This window comes from Nothoprocta perdicaria, unplaced genomic scaffold (assembly GCF_003342845.1).
Source record: "Nothoprocta perdicaria isolate Ctin4 unplaced genomic scaffold, notPer1 scaffold_141, whole genome shotgun sequence".
In the NCBI taxonomy this organism is placed as follows: Eukaryota; Metazoa; Chordata; class Aves; order Tinamiformes; family Tinamidae; genus Nothoprocta; species Nothoprocta perdicaria.
Genome location: NW_020454550.1, coordinates 1,748,846 through 1,767,802, shown reverse-complemented (window position 1 = coordinate 1,767,802; position 18,957 = coordinate 1,748,846). Strand labels below are relative to the sequence as shown.

At 36.0% G+C, this 18,957-nt stretch overlaps 1 protein-coding gene across 1 annotated transcript in view; it reads left to right on the top strand.

Annotated features, from left to right (window-relative positions):
- MCPH1 (microcephalin 1) overlaps positions 1 to 18,957 on the top strand; it is a 117,538-nt gene that overhangs the window by 6,584 nt on the left and 91,997 nt on the right. Inside the window, exons 4-9 of the mRNA XM_026034302.1 lie at positions 493 to 577; positions 1,196 to 1,316; positions 1,584 to 1,724; positions 3,731 to 3,835; positions 5,959 to 6,963; positions 12,652 to 12,764. Of these exons, the coding sequence (XP_025890087.1) occupies positions 493 to 577; positions 1,196 to 1,316; positions 1,584 to 1,724; positions 3,731 to 3,835; positions 5,959 to 6,963; positions 12,652 to 12,764 (1,570 nt within the window). The remainder of the gene's footprint in view (positions 1 to 492; positions 578 to 1,195; positions 1,317 to 1,583; positions 1,725 to 3,730; positions 3,836 to 5,958; positions 6,964 to 12,651; positions 12,765 to 18,957) is intronic.

The following is an 18,957-nucleotide window of genomic DNA, read 5'->3' as shown; positions in this document are numbered from 1 at the left end:
TTTTTTTTTTTTTTTTTTTTTTTCTCTTTAAATAAAAAAAGTTCAGGAATGAAATTACAGTTAGCAGTTTTGGTCAAGCTCACCTTTTGCCCACCTTTTTTATTTTTTGCAAGGAATTCTACATTAATAACCAAATTCTTGTCTCAGCACTTTCCACAGTGTTCACAACTATGGTCGTGAGCCATGGTTCATATAGTCATACCCCAAGATGACAGTTTTTCCTATGTTCTTAAGTCAGTGAACACAAAAAGGCAGGAAAATCCGGGAGTAAGTTGTAAGTTTGGTTGAAAAATAAGTCTGCGTAAATATAGATCGTCGTCCCTAGATTTCTTTTTTTTTTACCATTGCAATAGTAATATTAAAAGCAAACTTAGGAACAGTTGGTGCTTCTCATATAGCAACTGGACTTTTGCAGTAAAGGTTSTCGTCCTAAAAAATGGTTCTGACTTTCTAATTTATTTCTATCTAATCTATTTCTAATTTATTATACAGATGTCGAGAAACTGGAGAGCATGTTGATGAATCTTTATTTCCTGCAGCATGCACTAATGAAGGACTACCCTTACTGGTTAGAAAAGTGAGTAAATAATTAAAAAAAAATAAAAAAAAAAATGAAGCAAACCTTCAATTTTGAACTTGTCTCTCTGGCTTCAGGCATTTTATTTATTTGTTTATTTAAAGGTGCTGTAAACAGTGTCTATCCATTTGAGCAGGTTTTAAAGGTAGCTAGTAATTACGGTGATTTAACCTCTTATCTGACAAAAGGGTAGTAAAAGCAGAGGTCATCTGTTTGTGAATAGAGAAATGGAAATAAAGTTTAAATTTTAATTTAATGACAGTTGACTTAAAAATGTGAGAATGACTGCAGTGTGGGTAGTGTTTCATTGACTTGCAGCAGATCTTTAAATCCTGATATTTGGTCAGGAGTGAAAAAGTCATCTTTAAGCTTTACCTTTGCTGGAAAAAAAAACCCTTAGGCTTGTGGCACAGTCTAACCAAAGCACTCTGAGAGCCTTTTTCTGCTTACGTTGTATTAAAATACATTTTGGAAAAAGTTAACTCTAGTTACTCACAAGGAGATAATTATAAATAATGTGGATAATAAGTTGAATAATACTGTGATAAAATGATGGGTACAAGTGGGCACTTTTGATGRTTTTACAGAATATACTTAATAGTTTCATATGTCTTGTAGCACAAATGTATGCAACCAAAAGACTTCATTGAAAGAACTCCAGAAAATGACAGAAAGATGCAGAGGAGACTGGACCAACTGGCTAAAGAATTAGCTCAACAGAGAACAGCAAGTAATTCTGGTAAGAGCTACTATATTGCAAGATTCAAATATCTTGAAGTTATTTCTTTAAAACTCTCGGAGTAGATTTCCATAGGGGTTTTTATGCATCTCACAAAAAAAAAAAAAAAAAAAAAAAAAAAAAAAAGTTTTATGGAGCTGTTTGCATGTTTGTCAAGGCACATGTATTGGTGTTGGTAGGTAGAACTTAAGTTCAGTTTTTGTAAAAACTTCTACAAACATTAACATGTACATACAATATTCTGATTAATGTATTTTCTTTGTGTAGAAACTGATATACCAATTTTATTATTTGAAGATGATGGTTCCCTTGCATATAGCCCCGTTAATAAGATAAAAGATCAATGCAGTGCAATGGAAAGAAGAATAAAGGAAATGAAAGAAAAGAGAGAAAATCTGTCCCTTACTGGTAAGAATTTAAATTTTACTGATTCGTAAACCAGCACAAGTGACTGCCCTATATATTGTGGGATTTTGGCACTTTTACCTGTCTTGCTTTTCTTTTTATTCTCTCTCTCTCTCTCTCTCTCTCTCTCTCTCTCTCTCTTTTTTTCCCCCCCCCCCTCCCCCCCCATACATTGCTTAACTTGAAACATTTGCTAATCTTGAAAGAAAATATTTATTCAGAAAGGCATGCATACTTAAACTAGACGTGACTTCCTAGTCTATCTTAATGAAATGGGATCATGAGTTGGTACCGTCAAAGTCAGTTGGGGTTTGTTACTACARGGATAAGCATTTCTAAAGCCACTAGTGCAGTAGTGCCCATAACTCTCCAAAATGAAGGCTTCCCCTTTGGGGCTTTGAATCTCTGACCTAGCTAGTGTTAAGCTTTTGTATAGCTGGCTGTGTTGCTAGTCTAAATGGTGTACACAGAATAGGTGATATTTGTTTCCTCCTGCAGATCAGTGTTAGTACTGTGTTTCTGCCCATTTGAAGAATTCTCTATTTACAGCTGTTGCTTTGTGTTTTGATTTGCCTCAAGTGCCTCTTATGTATGCTGACTGGATCCAAAGTCTGAGTATCATTTGGATTAGAACTGAGCCAAGCATCAGGGAGCTTTTGAAGCTGAGCCCTTCTGTGAACTCGGTGCCCCAGACTTAACGGTCTGGCTGCACGTTCTCCTTTCCAGGAGATGCAGATGCTTTAAATCTTAGTTTTCTTCCATTGCAACGGCATGAGAAGAAGTTCTCATGGAACACGATTTTCATTCCTTTATAAAAAGGAGTTCTTGAACAGTCAAAAGAGTCTTCAAGGGTATGAATATATAAATTGGACTTCCTAAACTTGTAGATTATTGCAATTTTAYTGCAAGATTCTTAAATCTTATTTCTTGTTAAGTTTTAATATTAAGACTTGGRGTGTTGACTTTGCAAAATTCAAATTACACTGTTTAGGAATTAAGACCTATATTGAAGTACTCAGTATGATATGTAGTATTCCCTTAAAGTAATGGGAAGGCTTAGATAATTAGTTATAAACTACCGAAAGTACTGAGTTTTAAAAATCCATGTTGCCAAGTTAGATTTTTTTTGTGGTTTTTGTGTGTTTGTTTGCTTGTTTGTTTTTCTAGAGTGGTATTTATTTCAACAAGTAAACAGATTTTTTTGGTACTGCTGTACTTCCATGCTACCAGAGCAACAGCTTCAAAAGGAGTCCAAAACTCATAAGCTGTGTCTTTAGGTACTGAAGAATGAACTTTAAAAATAGAGTTGAACAAATTCAACTAACTTTATAATTCACTAGTTACTTTGAATTTTGACTAGATTTCGGCTTTCAACTCGTTTGGACACAAATATTCCTCTGTGTTAGTGTTACCTTTCAGCAAAAGCATGAATGAGGTCTCGTTTGTGTAGTTTAGTGTTTAAAAGAAAAAAAAAAAAAGATAGTATTGTAATATTTGAAGTATCAAAAAATCTGTACCAGCTATAATTTGAGTTTCTAACTTCAAATAATGGTATGGAAAGAATGTAAAGATCCAGTGACACTGATAAGAAATTAAACCTAATTTATTTTAGCATGGCCTGTATGTTTTCTTCTGAAGTGTTAAAGTAATAAATACCTTCAAAATTTTTGAAAAGCATTTCTGCTATATCAAGACATTACTGCTTATTGCAGAATATGGCAGTTTATTTTGTTAAAAATCCTCAGATGGCTTAGAAATGCCTCTATCAATTCTCTTGATTTTGAGGAAAAAAGTGGTTGTGGGTTTTCTAGAAGTTGGATATAAATTATAGACTAYAAAACAACTTTTTTGATGGTGTTATTTTAAGTTATCTAAGCTTTTGTATGTTTGTAGTTAGTAAATCATTCATCTCTTAACCGTTGAGCTGTCTGGAATATGATTAGATGCCATGAAATGTGGACAGGTCTATTTCCAAATGGGGCTAAGGGGTCTTTTCCATCACTTTGTAGGTTCGCAGATGTCTCCAACCCCTCCCTGTAACGCACAAGAAGACCAAGACGGCCCCCTGCCAACCTGCATCGGAGCCGGCTGGCATTCAGCAGATGCATTGCCAGGTAACTAACACACCTTTGCTCCTGTGTTTTCCTTTAGAATGTGCAGTTGTATAGGAACTGAAATAGAAATTTGTGTTTGTTGTATCATTTRAAGTTGGATTATTTCAATTTTCTTAACTGATAAGGTAGTACAACTAAATTAGTGTACATGGAGCACGAGAGATCACTTAGTGTAAATTCCCTGTGTTACTGCTGGGTTGATTGGGTCATTTCCTCTGCTTTCCTTATCCCGTTCACATCTAGCTTGTTGCCCTATGAGGGTTTTTTTATTCTTGCAGTGGTTCTGTGTGTAGAACACAATGTATATGTTCAACAGTATGATTTAGGAAGCAAAAAAGATAAAGATGATTGTTCGAATGTTAATGCAGATACGAAATATTTTATGGATGAGGACCATGGAAAATTTGAAGTTAGAAGACAACCAAATGTGTTGGCGAGCTTAAATATTTAGCAAGTGAAGACAAAAGTGCATATGACAAGAACAAAAATAAATCAACTTTTGGTTTCTTTTTTTAAGGTTGCACATGAATTGAATAGTTCATGTTATCAGGATTCTTACTGGGACACTCAGGAAGCTAGATCTGTTTCATCTTAGTGCTAGAACTTAAGGGAAATGGCTCCTCTGAGGGAGGTTGARACACATCAGTGTGCATCTTTATTCATTTTATACTTCAGATCTCTTTGGTGTGGCTGAAACATGAACAGCAGTCAGATACTAGTGATTGACTGTAGCTTTTAGAMTTCATTATGAGGGGGCCCTTAGGTGGCCTGACTAGTTTTCTGTTCTACCATGGTAATAAGTTGTAGCTTGAAGTGTTTTCAGATGATGTATTTTATTGGCATCATACAGAAATTTTGCCGCTGTGCCTTAAATGAGAATGGGGGCAAAAACTAGACAGACACTCATGGCTATTTTTAAACAGAGTATTATGGCGTAGTAATTCAATTTTGGAAGCAGCATATCTGTGCCAACAAAGTCTTTTTCTTGGTGAATTAATCACGTGCTGATAAAGTGCTAATAAGATTGGACTTTATCTGAGAGCTTTATCTTGAGTTTGTTCCCAACATTTTAACTGTGCAGTGTCATTTTATCAAGAAAAACCTGCCTATCTCTTAAAGAGTTGCAGCACAGTTTCTACACTGGTTTTGATGCGGATCCTTTTGTTTGCATTTGTGAGACATAGGAGAGTATACTAGTTAATACTGACTAAAAGAGTTGAGGAATCCACTCCAATTAGAGTTCATGAATTAAATGGATGTAAATGACAACTTCGGTTGTCATTTTGGGTGTCTGATCATGTAACTTTAAACCTCTGTCTTTCATTTTTCTGAATTTAGATGCCTACACTGTATGCTGACAAGTATTATTTATGTTTAGTAAGCGAATATCGTCGAGACTTCCAAAACCTACAGGAGCAATTACAGCAGGAATGTTGTTGCAGCTTTGCACCTTCCCAGTGCATATTAATCTAAATATTAATTGCAATAAATATTAGAGTGYAAGACCTCAGAGTACAGGAGAGATGTCTTTAAATACATATTCTAAATAATTACAGGTTCTGGACTTTCCCAAAGGAATATTTTACAAAGAGCTACAAATAGATCCCGTGTCACCCCTGATTCATTGTAAAATTGCTTCTTGAAAATGACAATGAGAAATAATGTATTTTTTCATATTCAATTTCCTTAATATATTATTTAGATGTATGTGGGGCAGTATTATGTTGTATTTAATTTCATCTTAACTCTAGGGAAAAAACAACATGGTGGTAATGCTGTGGTAGCAAAAATACTTGTTTAACCTTCAGTATTATGATAGTTATCTTTATCAATGTAAATGTGCTATTTTCTCCACAKAGTTAAGAATGAGTTCCTCTGTTTCTCTGTTTTAAAGAAGTAGAAGGGAATTTGGGGATGACCTATTACTCCTTGCCACCATACAACTTGATTTTTGTCTAATCCATTTTCTGTTTCATTTCTGTTATTAACTTGGCCACAATTTAGAAATATATAGCTAAATACTTGTATAATTCTGTCAACAACTTCATATTTGTTTTACTAAGAAATTTCACTCCTTGTTTGTTATGTTAAATGTTTAACTTGTTGTTCTTTGTATTTTGCAGAAAAGCAGATGGAAGACTGCTTAAATTCCAGTTTTGATGATCTTTGGGGAACTGATAAATTCAAAAGACGGAGAACAGAGGTAGCTGAAAGAGTCTGTAATACTCCAAGTGACAGACAAATTTCCATGAGTGGATTAGTGAATTCTCCCTCACGTAGCTCTGACCAGAAAGTCTTAACCCCAAAGCAACCTAGCAGGAGATGCTTAGGTAAAAAACAGATTTTGCAGCACACTTTAGATGATAAATGGCCTCCAGAAAAGGAAGACTTTAAAAAGTTTGCAAACAAAAATCAGATTTGTGAAAATACTGTGAACCTTTCAGTTGCAAACAGAAGTTCATTTCTCCAAATTAAGGGCTTGGATCATGTTACTCCTTCTGAGAAAATACTTCAGTTAAATACTACTCCTGCTTTGACTGGCAGTCACTCTGTTTCATCAGTGAGCAGAAAAGACCTAAATGTAAGTTCATTTGATAGCAGTCTTCCTGTTAGTGATTGTACTCTTCAAGACAAAAGGAAGAAGAAACCAAAGCTACGATCTAATTTGAAACTGTCTGCCTCAGAATTGGTTGCATCAGGGTCCAAAAAGGACTTCTTGCAAGCAATAACTACATATAACAAGCCTTTGTGCACTGAGGAGGCGTCTTACGAAGACTACTTTTCATCATCTAATGCAAATGAGATACAGATATTGGTTCCCAAAAAATCACAGAAGCCTCCCAAAGTTTGCTGCAATGACTGTTTAAGTAAAATAGAGACCCCTGATGAAGATTTCTACAAGCCTCATGCTCCTTCTGAGAAAAAGAGGGAAAATTCTGTTCCGACAAATGATGTCCTGTTAGAGAAGAACTTCATGCCAACTAAACATCCAGAAATCATGCCATTAAATTACATGTCACATGAGGAAAACACTGAGAATACAGAAGCACTAGATGCTGATGCTGCAAACAGACGTGTGCTCGACAAATCCTACAGAACTTGTGTGAATTACTGTACTCGCGCTCCTGGTAAGTTGCTACATAGAGCTGGAAAGTGAGAAGATATTATCATGCTGCATTAGAAATACTCGTGCAACTAAATTACAAAACATATCTTGATTTCAAAGGGAAAATTCATTTCAGAATTGCCTCAAAAGAAAGTGCTGGAGTGGTGACTCTTTATGAATGAAAGAAGCGAGTGTGTGGGAGCCAAGAGAACGTGCGTTTATTTCCCCATACATTACAAATATAAAAGAGGCACCAAGAAATAAGGGAACTGTGCTCACAAAAAGCAACAAAAGCCTTTTTTTACCCCACTAGTTTCTGATATTTTGTAAAATGCTGTTGTTYAAGAATCTTCTTAAAATATGGTCATATATGTTTGAAATGCTTTGCTGCTCTTGTGAATTGGCTATAAGTAAGTCCTAATCATAGGGTGCCCTGTTCAAATTATTTTATTTCAGGAATTAAAATGGATACTTGAAATTAATTGCAGTTAAAGGATTAAAAAATTTAGAAATGCTGATTTTGAAGGTAGCGATATTATAACTTGTGTTACAATGAAGGCTGAGTTATAAATTACGGAGTACATGCAGGAGATGCAAAATGAGCATCTTTTCAACCAAAACTTTTTTTATGGAAGTGACCTTAACTTTTAGTAATTTAAACAAAACTCTTGATATTTGAGCTTTTTCAAGTTGATTTAGCACCAGTTATTTCAATATGGTTGTACATAGAGTATTACATCTCAGGAACTGCACTGAAGAATGCTGCTAACTTAGGTTGTGGTAATTACCTCCAGGTGTTGGTATTTCCATGTCTGTTTGTCAGCCTTTATCGAGGGTTAATTATTTGTAGTTATGATTGTATATTTTAGACATTTTTTCCCAGAAAATTATGGAACAGTGTGCTAGTAAGTTATGGTAAATCTCTATAGTAGTTTAAAGGACTCGAAAGACTTGGTATCAGGCTTAGGAAATCATCTGGTAGAAAAGTTGAAAGGTGGCTGTAAAAATATCTGTGGAATTTAAGTTGCTGAACTGTGAGTTATGTTGAGTTTGCTACATCTGTATTTTAATACCAGGGGAACATCATTGTAGCATAGTTTTAAAAAAAATGTGGGTGGAAGTGTGTGCTCATACAAATATATGGGTACATCCACATGTGTATGAACTCACTGAATGAATTTTATGTGGCCATGTACYACATCATCCTTAAATGTATTTTTAATGTCAGAAAGTCTCTTTTCCTTAAGTGATCACAAAATCAAATGAGCAATGAGTCTCAATTCTGACTGATAAATTTTAGTTTTTCAGTATGAACAATATTTCAACATATGCTTATTTTCTTATGGGTCAATGTGCTTAATCTAAAAGATTTTGGAGGAGAAGAAAAAGCAATATCCAGTAAACAAAACTTTATCAGAGGTTTATGCTTTTTCTCATTTTTTGGTTGGTTAGTAACTTTTGTAAATCCCTGGTGTCTTTAGTAATGTTATTTATCAATGATGGTCATTGACTAAAGAAAAATATGATTTTATCAATTTTGTCCATGTACTGTGTAATGAAATAGAACCTCAAACCTGATRGTTTGAGTCAGCTGTTTGGAAAATGGAAGAGTCTGATAGGCAAAAAGTGAGTTGTATTTTACATAATAATACAAATTCTATGGGGAAAATGAAAATCTTGTTTTAAATGGCTAGTTACTGTGATAGTGCCATGTTCAATCATGTATTTTATTAAATATTGACTTAAATATATTTTCTTATTTTTTAATCGCTTCAATGTAAGTTATTGTCCATGTTAACAAGTAAATAAATAGTAATTGTGTTGACTTCTCTCCATATATTCTAGGTGATTTGAAGAGTGGTATATATCCTATATTATTTTTAAAGTCTTAAGATGTCTCTTTACTGTCCATACATGTGATGAGTAATGTTCTGATATCCATATAAGATTTAATTATCTATCTGTATGCATTTTTGATATCAGACATGATTCTTGTCCACTTTTCCCTTGTGCTTTTAGGCCAGTAGTGGTCTTCAGTGAAAAGAAATCAGATCATGATAAACKTTCTGTGTGCAGGCCAACTGCAACCTTTGGTTTTCATAGATGAGTGTAATATGTGGGCTAACCAGTGAGCAGCTTTTCAAGTCTGCCTGTTTATGTTGTAGCAGAATTCACGAGTTTTTTCAGGTACACTCATGGCCACCTTTAGGATATACTTAGGGTCACCTTTAGGGTATACTTATGGCCATGCCTTTCTTCTTCTGAACCGCACAAGCATTATTGGGACTAATTTTCATTCTGTCCAAGTCAAATTATATAGAGATCTGTCTCAGATGGAAGAATTGAAATTAATAAGGATTTATAAGAATATACAAAAACGTTTCCTCCTCAGATTCTTTTTTCCTCAGAAATAACTATGAGGAAGATGAAATGAATTTTTTATCCTTTTGAATAAAATAGCCGCGTTTGAGATTTCAGCACCCTATAATCAATATCTGTTGTGTAATAGGGTTTTTTTTTCCTGTCCGTGCTAAGATTTTCTGCAGTTACGAGTGAAGAATGAGTAGGTTTTCTCTACCATGATTGTAAGTTGATAGAAATTCAGTAGTGTGATTTTTTTGTGAAAGTTAAAGATCCTGTGTTAGGAGGCATGCCAAAAAATCTCTGTGTCATTAAAGCTGTGAATTGCATCGCCTCCAAGCACTTCATAGGCTTAAAATTTCTTGTGGTAGGGCTGCTGGTAGAATGAGCTGGCTCTTGAACTGCCTGGTTTGGGCTGCTAGTGGTTACTCACGTGCTGAATTCCTTTGTCTCTTTGTCTGAGAACTACAGCAATAAATAGTATTAGGCAAGGAATGCAAAAGATTACTCACATCTAAGGTTTTATCATCTAACAATCACTTAGAAACTTGAACCTGGACTTTCTATTATTTCTAGTCTCAACAATAAACTTTAAGCTCAGTTGAATTTTAGGTATTTATTGTGAATATTGAAAGCAAATATTATCCTGTTTGGTAGGAGAAGCAAACTAAGATCCATTACAGTCCAGTGCCCTTAGTTCAAGGGTAGGATGGGAAGTCTAGAATGTCTCTGCTATTTGTTGTRAAGTGGAACATGTTTTATCTTCATGAATGAATTTTACCTGAGATTCTAGATCTAGAACTTAAAGAACATATGCTTAATGCTGCTAAAATATTATCACTTKAAAAACGCACATTTGAATCTGCTTAGGTTTCATCTATTTTTTAAATCCTTTTTTCTAGTTTTAGAAGAAAAACTTGCAAAAGTATTGTAAAATGCCCTTTATTATATTAGTATTCTTTATTAAATAAGAGATGATAAGGACAAATATTTCTTGTTTGATTTTTTGTTTTGTTCATCTTCCCCCAATGATTAATTGTAGCTAATTATTAAAACAATAAAAGGACAAGCATTTCAAATTAGAAAGATAGGTTGAGGGTTATTTCAATGTGAAAATTACAAAAGCTGTTGACACTTGTTCCTATAGCAAATTACAAACTAGATAAATTGTTTCTGAACCATTGAGAGGGTTTATTTGAGACAGAAGCTTTCAGAGAGCTTGAAGTTCTGTCTAGCCATTACCTGCCCACCTTGAAAAAATGACACAAGTTGTTAATTATTTCGTAAGTACATACTTGCAGGATTAAGCATGATGGCAAACTCAGACTTGGTTTGTTCAAAGGGTAGACAACTCTTTTTTACCCAGTACTCAGCTGGGTAAGTACAAAATAGCAGATGAGATACAGCTTGCTTTCAGTGAGACTCTAAAATATTCTCCGAGTAGAACACTGTACTCTACATTTTCATTGTATGAACATGACTAACCAAAAACTAGCCCAAAGTCGTTAATCTTTATTTTACTGTCACCTGGAAGTAAATATCAAATGGAACCACAAAGATGTTCTGGATCAAAAGTTGTCATTGAAGTGATCATGCATGATGAGAAAGTGCGAATTAGAGTCACTCAGAGGGCTCCTGACACTTCAAAAGAACTATCACAGTTGAGGAAAATTTGATAGTTGTCACTGAGCAATGTTTTAGAAGAGAATCTAGGGGGACCTAACGGTCTGCTTTACAAGTTAGCTTTAGGGATAGCTAATAGGAGCTGACTTGTTCCAAGAGGTTGTGGAAAACCTCCCCTGAAATAATGTAGGAAGGGCTGCTAAATATGAAAACTTTCCTGCTTGAGACCAAGGTTTTCTAAAAAGCAACAATCGAGGAAGAAGGTTTTAGAGCTACATTGTGGAAAGGCAATGAAATGCTGAGAAGTCCTCAGAGGAATGAGGAATTGTATTATGAGGAGGAATTGTATTATGAAGAAAGGTGCTTATGTATGTAATGCCTAACACATACATACTTATATATGTAATTCAATGGTTCTGGTTCCCTACTACTGCTTTTGTGTAAACGTAAAGAATCACTGAGGAGTGAAACTGAACTTGAAAGAAGTCCAAGCAGGTGGGGTTTTGGATTATACCGTCAAGAAGGATAAGAGCTGAGGAGCTTGAGCATCCACGCCAAGGSTGACCAAAGGAGTGTGGTACCATGTCTAGCTACCCAACCAAAAAAACCCCAAACAATAAAATGGTGCTTGATCCCTTCRTGATAATTAAAATAACTTTATCAATTTCTTTTCTTGCTTGGCACTCTAAGGTTTTTTTCTTCATCTTGTCATTAGTTTTGCTCTGTGATTGAAGATAAGCGCTTGTGCAATGAAAAATAAAGCTAATACACCTAAATAATCAGTTCCCCATTTGTTAAATGATGCTGTTTAGGTAAATACAGGGTTTAAATTAATGCTTGTACCTGAAAGCCATCCAGCTGACAGCTGTGTAGATATGTCTTCAGCTTGGGAAATAACAGGCTCTGGTTTTCTTCTGTTACACAAAGTTACTGTGACACCGAGTGTAAACCAATATGAAACTTGGAACTTCAGTGGGAAGAAATGGTGCAATTAATCAGTAGTGGAARCGTTTAGTGTCTTATGTGGTGGTCTGTCATCTTTATTTATATTTTAGATCTTGCGCAAGCAAATTTTCCTCAAATGATTTAAGAAGTTTTAAAAAAGTAATTCTGGCAGCGTGGAAGAATTAAAATGTATGTTCACGAAGTAGTCAGGGCGAGTGCCTGCTGCATTGTGGTAGTCATGTTGCATCCTGACCATGCAAGGCAGGGGCTGCAGGGTGTCTGTGTCACCTGCCCCGTGCCTGCGGACAACTGGCTGGATGTGCTGCCAAACACATGGTGCCCAACMACAGGTTGGGTTGTCACAGATGGGCCCTGAAAGCACTGACATTCCATAAGGAAGGAAACAGCTACACATCCATGGTTTAAACCCGCTGTATTGTGTGTATTTAGAGACATTATAACTTTTGTAATAAACTAATTTAACTGGTACTTCAGTTTTGCCTAATAAATGACATTGAAAGTATTGAAAATTGGCAGTATGGTATCAAGTTTGTTTCCAAGATCAGAAATTGAACTATGAAGTTAGATGCTTGACTGTTCTTTTCAATAACTGAAAATAAAATAGAGAAATAATTGGTATAGATTATTAACTTTGAGTAAAAACTTAGATTTTTTTTTAATTGTGTGTAGCTTTACACAGATAAAATAATTAGTAGCAATTTCATTTTGCAAGATCATAGTTTTATTTCAAGTTTCTAAATTTAATACACTTGGTTTCTAGGTGATGAAAATGAAGTTTCAGAGTGTCATGTTACTGATGGCCCTTGCACACTATTTAAAGAACAAGAGAATAAACTCAGTGAGGGGCTAAGAAAAACTAGAAGACTTCCAAAGGTCAGTTTAACTAGACATTGTTACGCTCTTCTTCATAAATCATTGAGTGTATGTTTAAAAAAAAAAAAAAAAAAAAAAAGCAAAACCTGCATTTGTTATGCACTATCAGTCTAAAAATGTTTTCTGAATCTTATTGTCCTTAAAGTGTTACGTGGATTGTGTCCAAAGACAACACGTAGAACCATGGAACTTGGCTTTGTTACCCTCTGGGAAAAAAAGGGAAAAAAAAAAAAAAACCCCATAGGCATAGTAATGGTGTCACTGCACAAAGAATTTGTAGAATATCTGTGATCCAGAGCTGAAAAGATATTTACCCTTTTTGGAGGAATTACTAAATGTAGTGGTTTGGGAGGAAGGGTGCTTTGTTGTTTTAGTTGTTGGTTTTTTTAGAAATATGGGACTGATCATCAGAAAAATAAATTGTTCTTTTGTTCTTTTTATCTGTAAAGCAGCAAGTAGTACAGTTAGAAGGAGAGTACTGATTTGTTTTGAGACTGGGAGGTCCCAAAGCACTGAAAGAARTATTAGGTAATTCTATGAAATCCAAAGGAGTTGCTTCAACAGAGTTTCAAAGAGATTGATCAAAGATTTTGATCTTCCCTTRTGTTGACGCTCTCAGTAGGAGCAATTAGCAGCAGTTCAATTCTTAAGCTTCTTCAAGGTAGGATGCTAATCTCTGTGGATCAGATAAGAGTGCTCTGGGGTGAAAATATGATTTGACTAATTGCCTGAATCTTAAAACTATTAGTTTAGTCCTCTTTCTAAATTATCAATGTATTTATTTATATAAATAATAACTTCAAGCGTTACAGAACATATAAGTCAACCTGATCTACATTCTTCTTTGGAATTTAGTCTTTGCACCATTTAATTAATGCTTAACAAGTTGAAAGGGAAGTTAAATTGTAAAATATGGTTTTGTTTCTTTTAGCTGAAGCAAGAAGTAAGAGGATTAGCRCAAATATTTAGAAAAAGTAGTTTTATTGACTCAGATTTATAGAGCATTTTAATGCATATTTCCATCTCAAAAGGAAGCATATATGAAAAATACACACATGAACAAAATGCCATTTTACAGCTATTTTAATGGAATAACATTTCCAGAAATAGGAATCTCCCTACTTTTTCTTTCTACAAAACAATATTTGAATTTGAACTGTATCATTGTAGAATAAATAAAGTTTTATGAAAAAAAAAATAGGGATTACCTGTAGGACACAAGTACAGGACTGCATTTTAAAATACAATCTGTTTATCAATTTAATTTTAAGATTCTCAGTCAGGAAAGCAGTGCAAATTGCAGCTGTATTATTTCCTTGGGAGCATAGGTTGAGAAGTAATCTCTGAACATTTGAGCTGAATAGAATTCACGGAGAGCATCTGCATTGAAAATTTGCATAGGATTCTTATTGTATGTCCATTCTGCAGTGAATGTATGTCAGGCATTTAGCGGTTGTGATGTGATAGTAAAACTAACTTTACAAAGGTTACACAAATGTTTGTAGAAATTATGGCCAGARTTACGTGTTTGTTTAAATATTAATTTCATTTGACATGGTTTCTTTCATATATTTTAAATCAAGCTATAAATTTGGTGTTTCTCTGCAATGCAATTGTTACGTGTTTGTTTTCTTCAAAATCTTATGTAGTTTTAGTTGGTTTTGTCTGCAGAAGTTGAGCTAGGGAATGAATTTTTTTTACATAAACATATCAGAACTATAAATTACGGGTGCTCTTTTTCATTCTTTATCAGTGCTATTTATATAGACCTGCTCATGGTATTCTAACATAGATGGCTTCTGATTAAGGTTATTTACTATTCTTGCTTGTAAAATAGCAAAAGCTGTGAGGACAGAGCAGTCTATCAGCAGCCTCAGGCATGTTGGGGGAAGATAAGTGAAATTAAAAAGCCTTGGTAGCATCAGGAAGGAACTTTTTGTGTGTGTGTAACAAAATCAAGTGTTTTAAAAAGTTATTCAYATTCACACAAAGGTAGATTTTTTTTAATAGCTCTACATGTAAGAATTTCTTAATTGTGGTTTGACACGCCTCGAAATTGAGATTATTTCCAGGCTGTTCACAGGCAAAGCTGGTAAGAGTAAGCAAACAGTGTGTTGGTTAATACCTATGAATGTCAGCAGGTGGCTTCCCTGGTCTAGAAATGTAAATTGAAGGCACTGATGTTCAGGGGTGAAATAAACCCTTTACATACTGTGGTGCCTCTTTCAGTTATTCCATGGATTAAGCTACATTGCTTTTTTGCATACAGATGACTTAGTGATATCACTAAAAGAAAAAGTCTGAGATTTATTCAGATAAACCAGTTTCAATAATGTTAATTTATTGGTATAAGGTTGAGTGCTCATTTCATTGCTTAATGTCACACAGTGTTTGCATTTATCACCACGTTCGTTTCAACTAAAGTAGCTCGGTGTTTTTAGAAAGAGATGGGTAGTATGGACTTCTTTTTAAGGCCCTGGTAGTAGCAAGTCACTTAGAAATGCAACTAGGGTAAATTTGACATTCAAAAAAACCTAASAAAAACTATCTTGTGAGCGAATAGAGCAAAGTATTTAACCCTGTGAGAAAGCAGCTAAGTATCATAAGGGGTAATTAAAACCATGTTTTCCTCAAAGAGCACAACATAGACTTAGCTGAAAGTTTTGTTTCTAAAACAGATTCATCTTGGCTTGTATTTCTGTAGCTTTTGGATTTGATACTGATCTTGGATTTTTAACACTGAACTTAATRAAATTTTTGAGACAGATTTTTATTTAAAAGAAAAAAGCATTTTATACGATGGAGAAAATGGTGTGAAAAGGAACATCTTTGGATCCTCTTAGGCCCATACTTCTTTTTGAAAATATCTTGTTCACAACAAATCAGATTTTTTGAGTCCTGAAAAATCTGCACCTATGAACTGCCTGCCCAGAAATGCTAATAAGAAACTTTAGGTCCATAAGTGTGCACTGGCTGAAACAGATTACATCTCAACCACATCTCGTTTTATGTTTTCCTTCAATGTTGATTTAAGTCACTAAATAGCTAAAATGGCTAAAAGTATTTTGAAAATTGATACTTGGAATGTTACTAATTTCTAATTGCTGGTGAATGTTAAATTACTCTGAATTAGACATGGTGGGAGCACTCAAGCTCATTTATAGTTAACTTTGAGGATGTTGGAACGACCTTATTGTTTGTGGCCTGGAGAAGATGTCCAGGCCATAAACAGGACCTGGGTCAGAAAAGATGTTTCAATGTCGGGAAAGAGGGACCTGTGTAAAGCACCCATGTAAAAGGAAACTTTCAGAGACTCATCACATTTTAGTGAAAAGTGATATTTTTGACTCTTTCACTTTAATGCAAGTGAGAGATGACATTAATGCCAGCTGTGTTGGAAAGTGTATACAGATAAGCACAGACAAGAAAATCCTCAAATCCCAAGTTACATCAGATACATCTGCACCTTTGTGGTCCTTTTCTTTAAAGAAAACTCCCCAGGAGGGACTGGTGGCAGAGAGGTTTATGTGGACGAAACAGATGCAGCGCTTTTCCTGGCCTTGCTCCTGATGGGAAACTGCACAAATTCTGTAGCAAGTACGAGGGCAAAATACTCTTCATGCTTGGGTGCCTGAGAGCCATGCCTGCCTCGCTGTGGAAGGTGCATGGGTAGCGTGTGACTTAGCTCCAGTTACTGAGAAATGGAAGTTCTGTCTGTTTTTGGTGCCTCGGTACCTTTAAAGCTTTAGGTCCTAACTGTCCTGCTCTAGAACCAAATAATCCACTGGAGTGTGGCGGTCTTGGCAACAAAMCAGTTTAAAACTGGGCCTATTTTCCCTCTTGGCATCAGAAGCCATCAGGAGGAAAAGCAACTGCTGGCTAGATCCTCTTGTTTGGGAAATTTAACTCTCGGAAAAATGAACATCCTATGTAAACTTACTGGTACCTGGCATGACTCTATAGGCCGGAAATCCTCTAGGTGACGGAACTGCTTTCTAAGTGATATCCTCACAGCTCTTAAAAATGGTTGTAAATCAGCCTGAACAAAAGAACTTCCTAAACTCTTCATTCATTAGCATTTGACAGATTTTTTTTTTCTGTAAATGAACAGATACCTTCATTCTCTGCTACATCTAAGCAACTTTATGTTTTCTAGGTGTGATCTCTGTAGAAGTGCAGTACAAGCTCACGGGAGCCTGAATGGTACAGTTATATTAATATGCAGGCTCTTAAATAAGAAAAGACTTGTACCACATTCCTCTTTAATAGTTGTGCCTCCTTAGTATGCAGAATCAAAAATACTGAAATCTGTGACCATTTATCATAGGTGCAAACTCCAAATTTCTTTTGTAAAAGAATTGAGTATGTGCATGGTTATTCATTAGGAAGGGAAAATTCCACAGTAGGCTGCTTTTTAGAGAAGAAATTGTTAATGCTGTGTGGATTTAACTATATTCAACTTGTTGTATCTGTGATGAAATTATTATTTTTCTTTTACTCTTCATAATATTGGTGGTGCCCATGAAAACCTTCAGTAGGTTGGTTAAGTTGCTTGCATTGTCTGAAGGCCAGTTAAGGCCTTAGCTCAGACTGACTCCGACGCAGGTCAGTCACAGTCTTGTTAGCAGAGCATTTAGTGAAGTTTGCCACCTTGTATCCTAACCATAGCTAAAATAAATCCAGTCTTTTGGGAGAAAAATGGAGGGAGGGCTGCACCCTCTGTTCAGGAGTATGTTCATCTAAAATTCAGCCCTCCTGCTGCATGATTAGAAGTCTTTAGAGGACTTCACCAAGCTGGCTGGAGCGGCCGACACTCCGGAGGGCTGTGCTGCCATCCAGAGGGACCTGGACAGGCTGGTGAGTTGGGCAGAGAGGAACCTCATGACGTAAAACAAGGAAAAGTGCAGGGTGCTGCACCTGGGGAGGAATAGCCCCAGGCACCAGTACAGATTAGGGGTCGACCTGCTGGAAAGCACCTCCACGGAGAGGGACCTGGGAGTCCTGGTTGACACCAAGTTAACCATGAGGGAGCAGTGTGCCCTCGTGGCCAAGAAGGCCAATGGGATCCTGGCCTGCATCAGGAGGAGTGTTGCCAGCAGGTCAAGGGAGGTGATTCTGTCCCTCTCCTCAGCTCTGGTGAGGCCACACCTGGAGTACTGTGTGCAGTTCTGAGCACCCCAGTATAGGAGGGACGTGGAGCTTCTGGAGAGGGTCCAGAGAAGGGCAACCAGGATGATTAAGGGAATGGAACATCTCTCGTATGAGGAGAGGCTGAGTGAGCTGGGCCTGTTTTCTCTGGAGAAGAGAAGGCTCAGAGGGGATATGGTTAATGTGTATAAGTTCCTGAAGRGAGAATGCAGGGAAGAAGGGGACTTCAACTGTCTGAGTTAATCTCACTATATTCATTTAATTTTAACAGGTCAGGTTTTAGAGTTGGTTCTTTCTCCCTTGTGGTTTCCCTCTGGGCAACACGAGTGCAATGGGGCTGTGAGCAGAGAGTGTCACTGAGCCCTGAGCTCTCTAAGGAAGCGCCTGGGAAGTTCTCTGCTGTTTGCTCCGCGGTGGGAGGGCAGCCGCCATTGCCAGGGTGGAACAGACGGCTCATCTGCAAATGAGGCCTTAAAAACACAACATTAATTTCACTAGAATTTCACTAGAACTTCTCTATTGTTGCCCTCCCCTTCTGTAAGTGGCATTTTCATCTCGCATTTAGGGTAACTCAGCTGAAGATATTTGGAGGGTTTTTTTTGTTTGTTTGTTTGTTTTTTAAGACTCATAATTCAGTTGGTTCTGACCAAATGGCTCACTTCATTAGATGAAGTTTTAAAGTATAAAAGTATAAAGTATATTTTAAAGTTTAAAAGTATAAGCCAATTTTAGTGTTTGATAAAGCATTCACACTTAATTACATTATATTTAATTTTTATCTTGAAATAGTTGACGGAAGAGCCCTAGTTGTATTTCTGCTAATCTTGAGAAAAAGAGGAAAGAATCATTTTGTTTAAGATTTCAGCAGAAAGAAATTAGCTATGGCCTCCTCACGGATCATTTGGAAAGGTGATCTGYTTGGTGGAAGTGATATATGGCAATGACAGAATTTATTTTTGCTTTACTGCAGTCTTTACCGTATTTCTTACATGTATGAGTCTCCTCCTTAGTGCTCTGCTGCTCCGTAACAGCCCTTGTTTCTCTT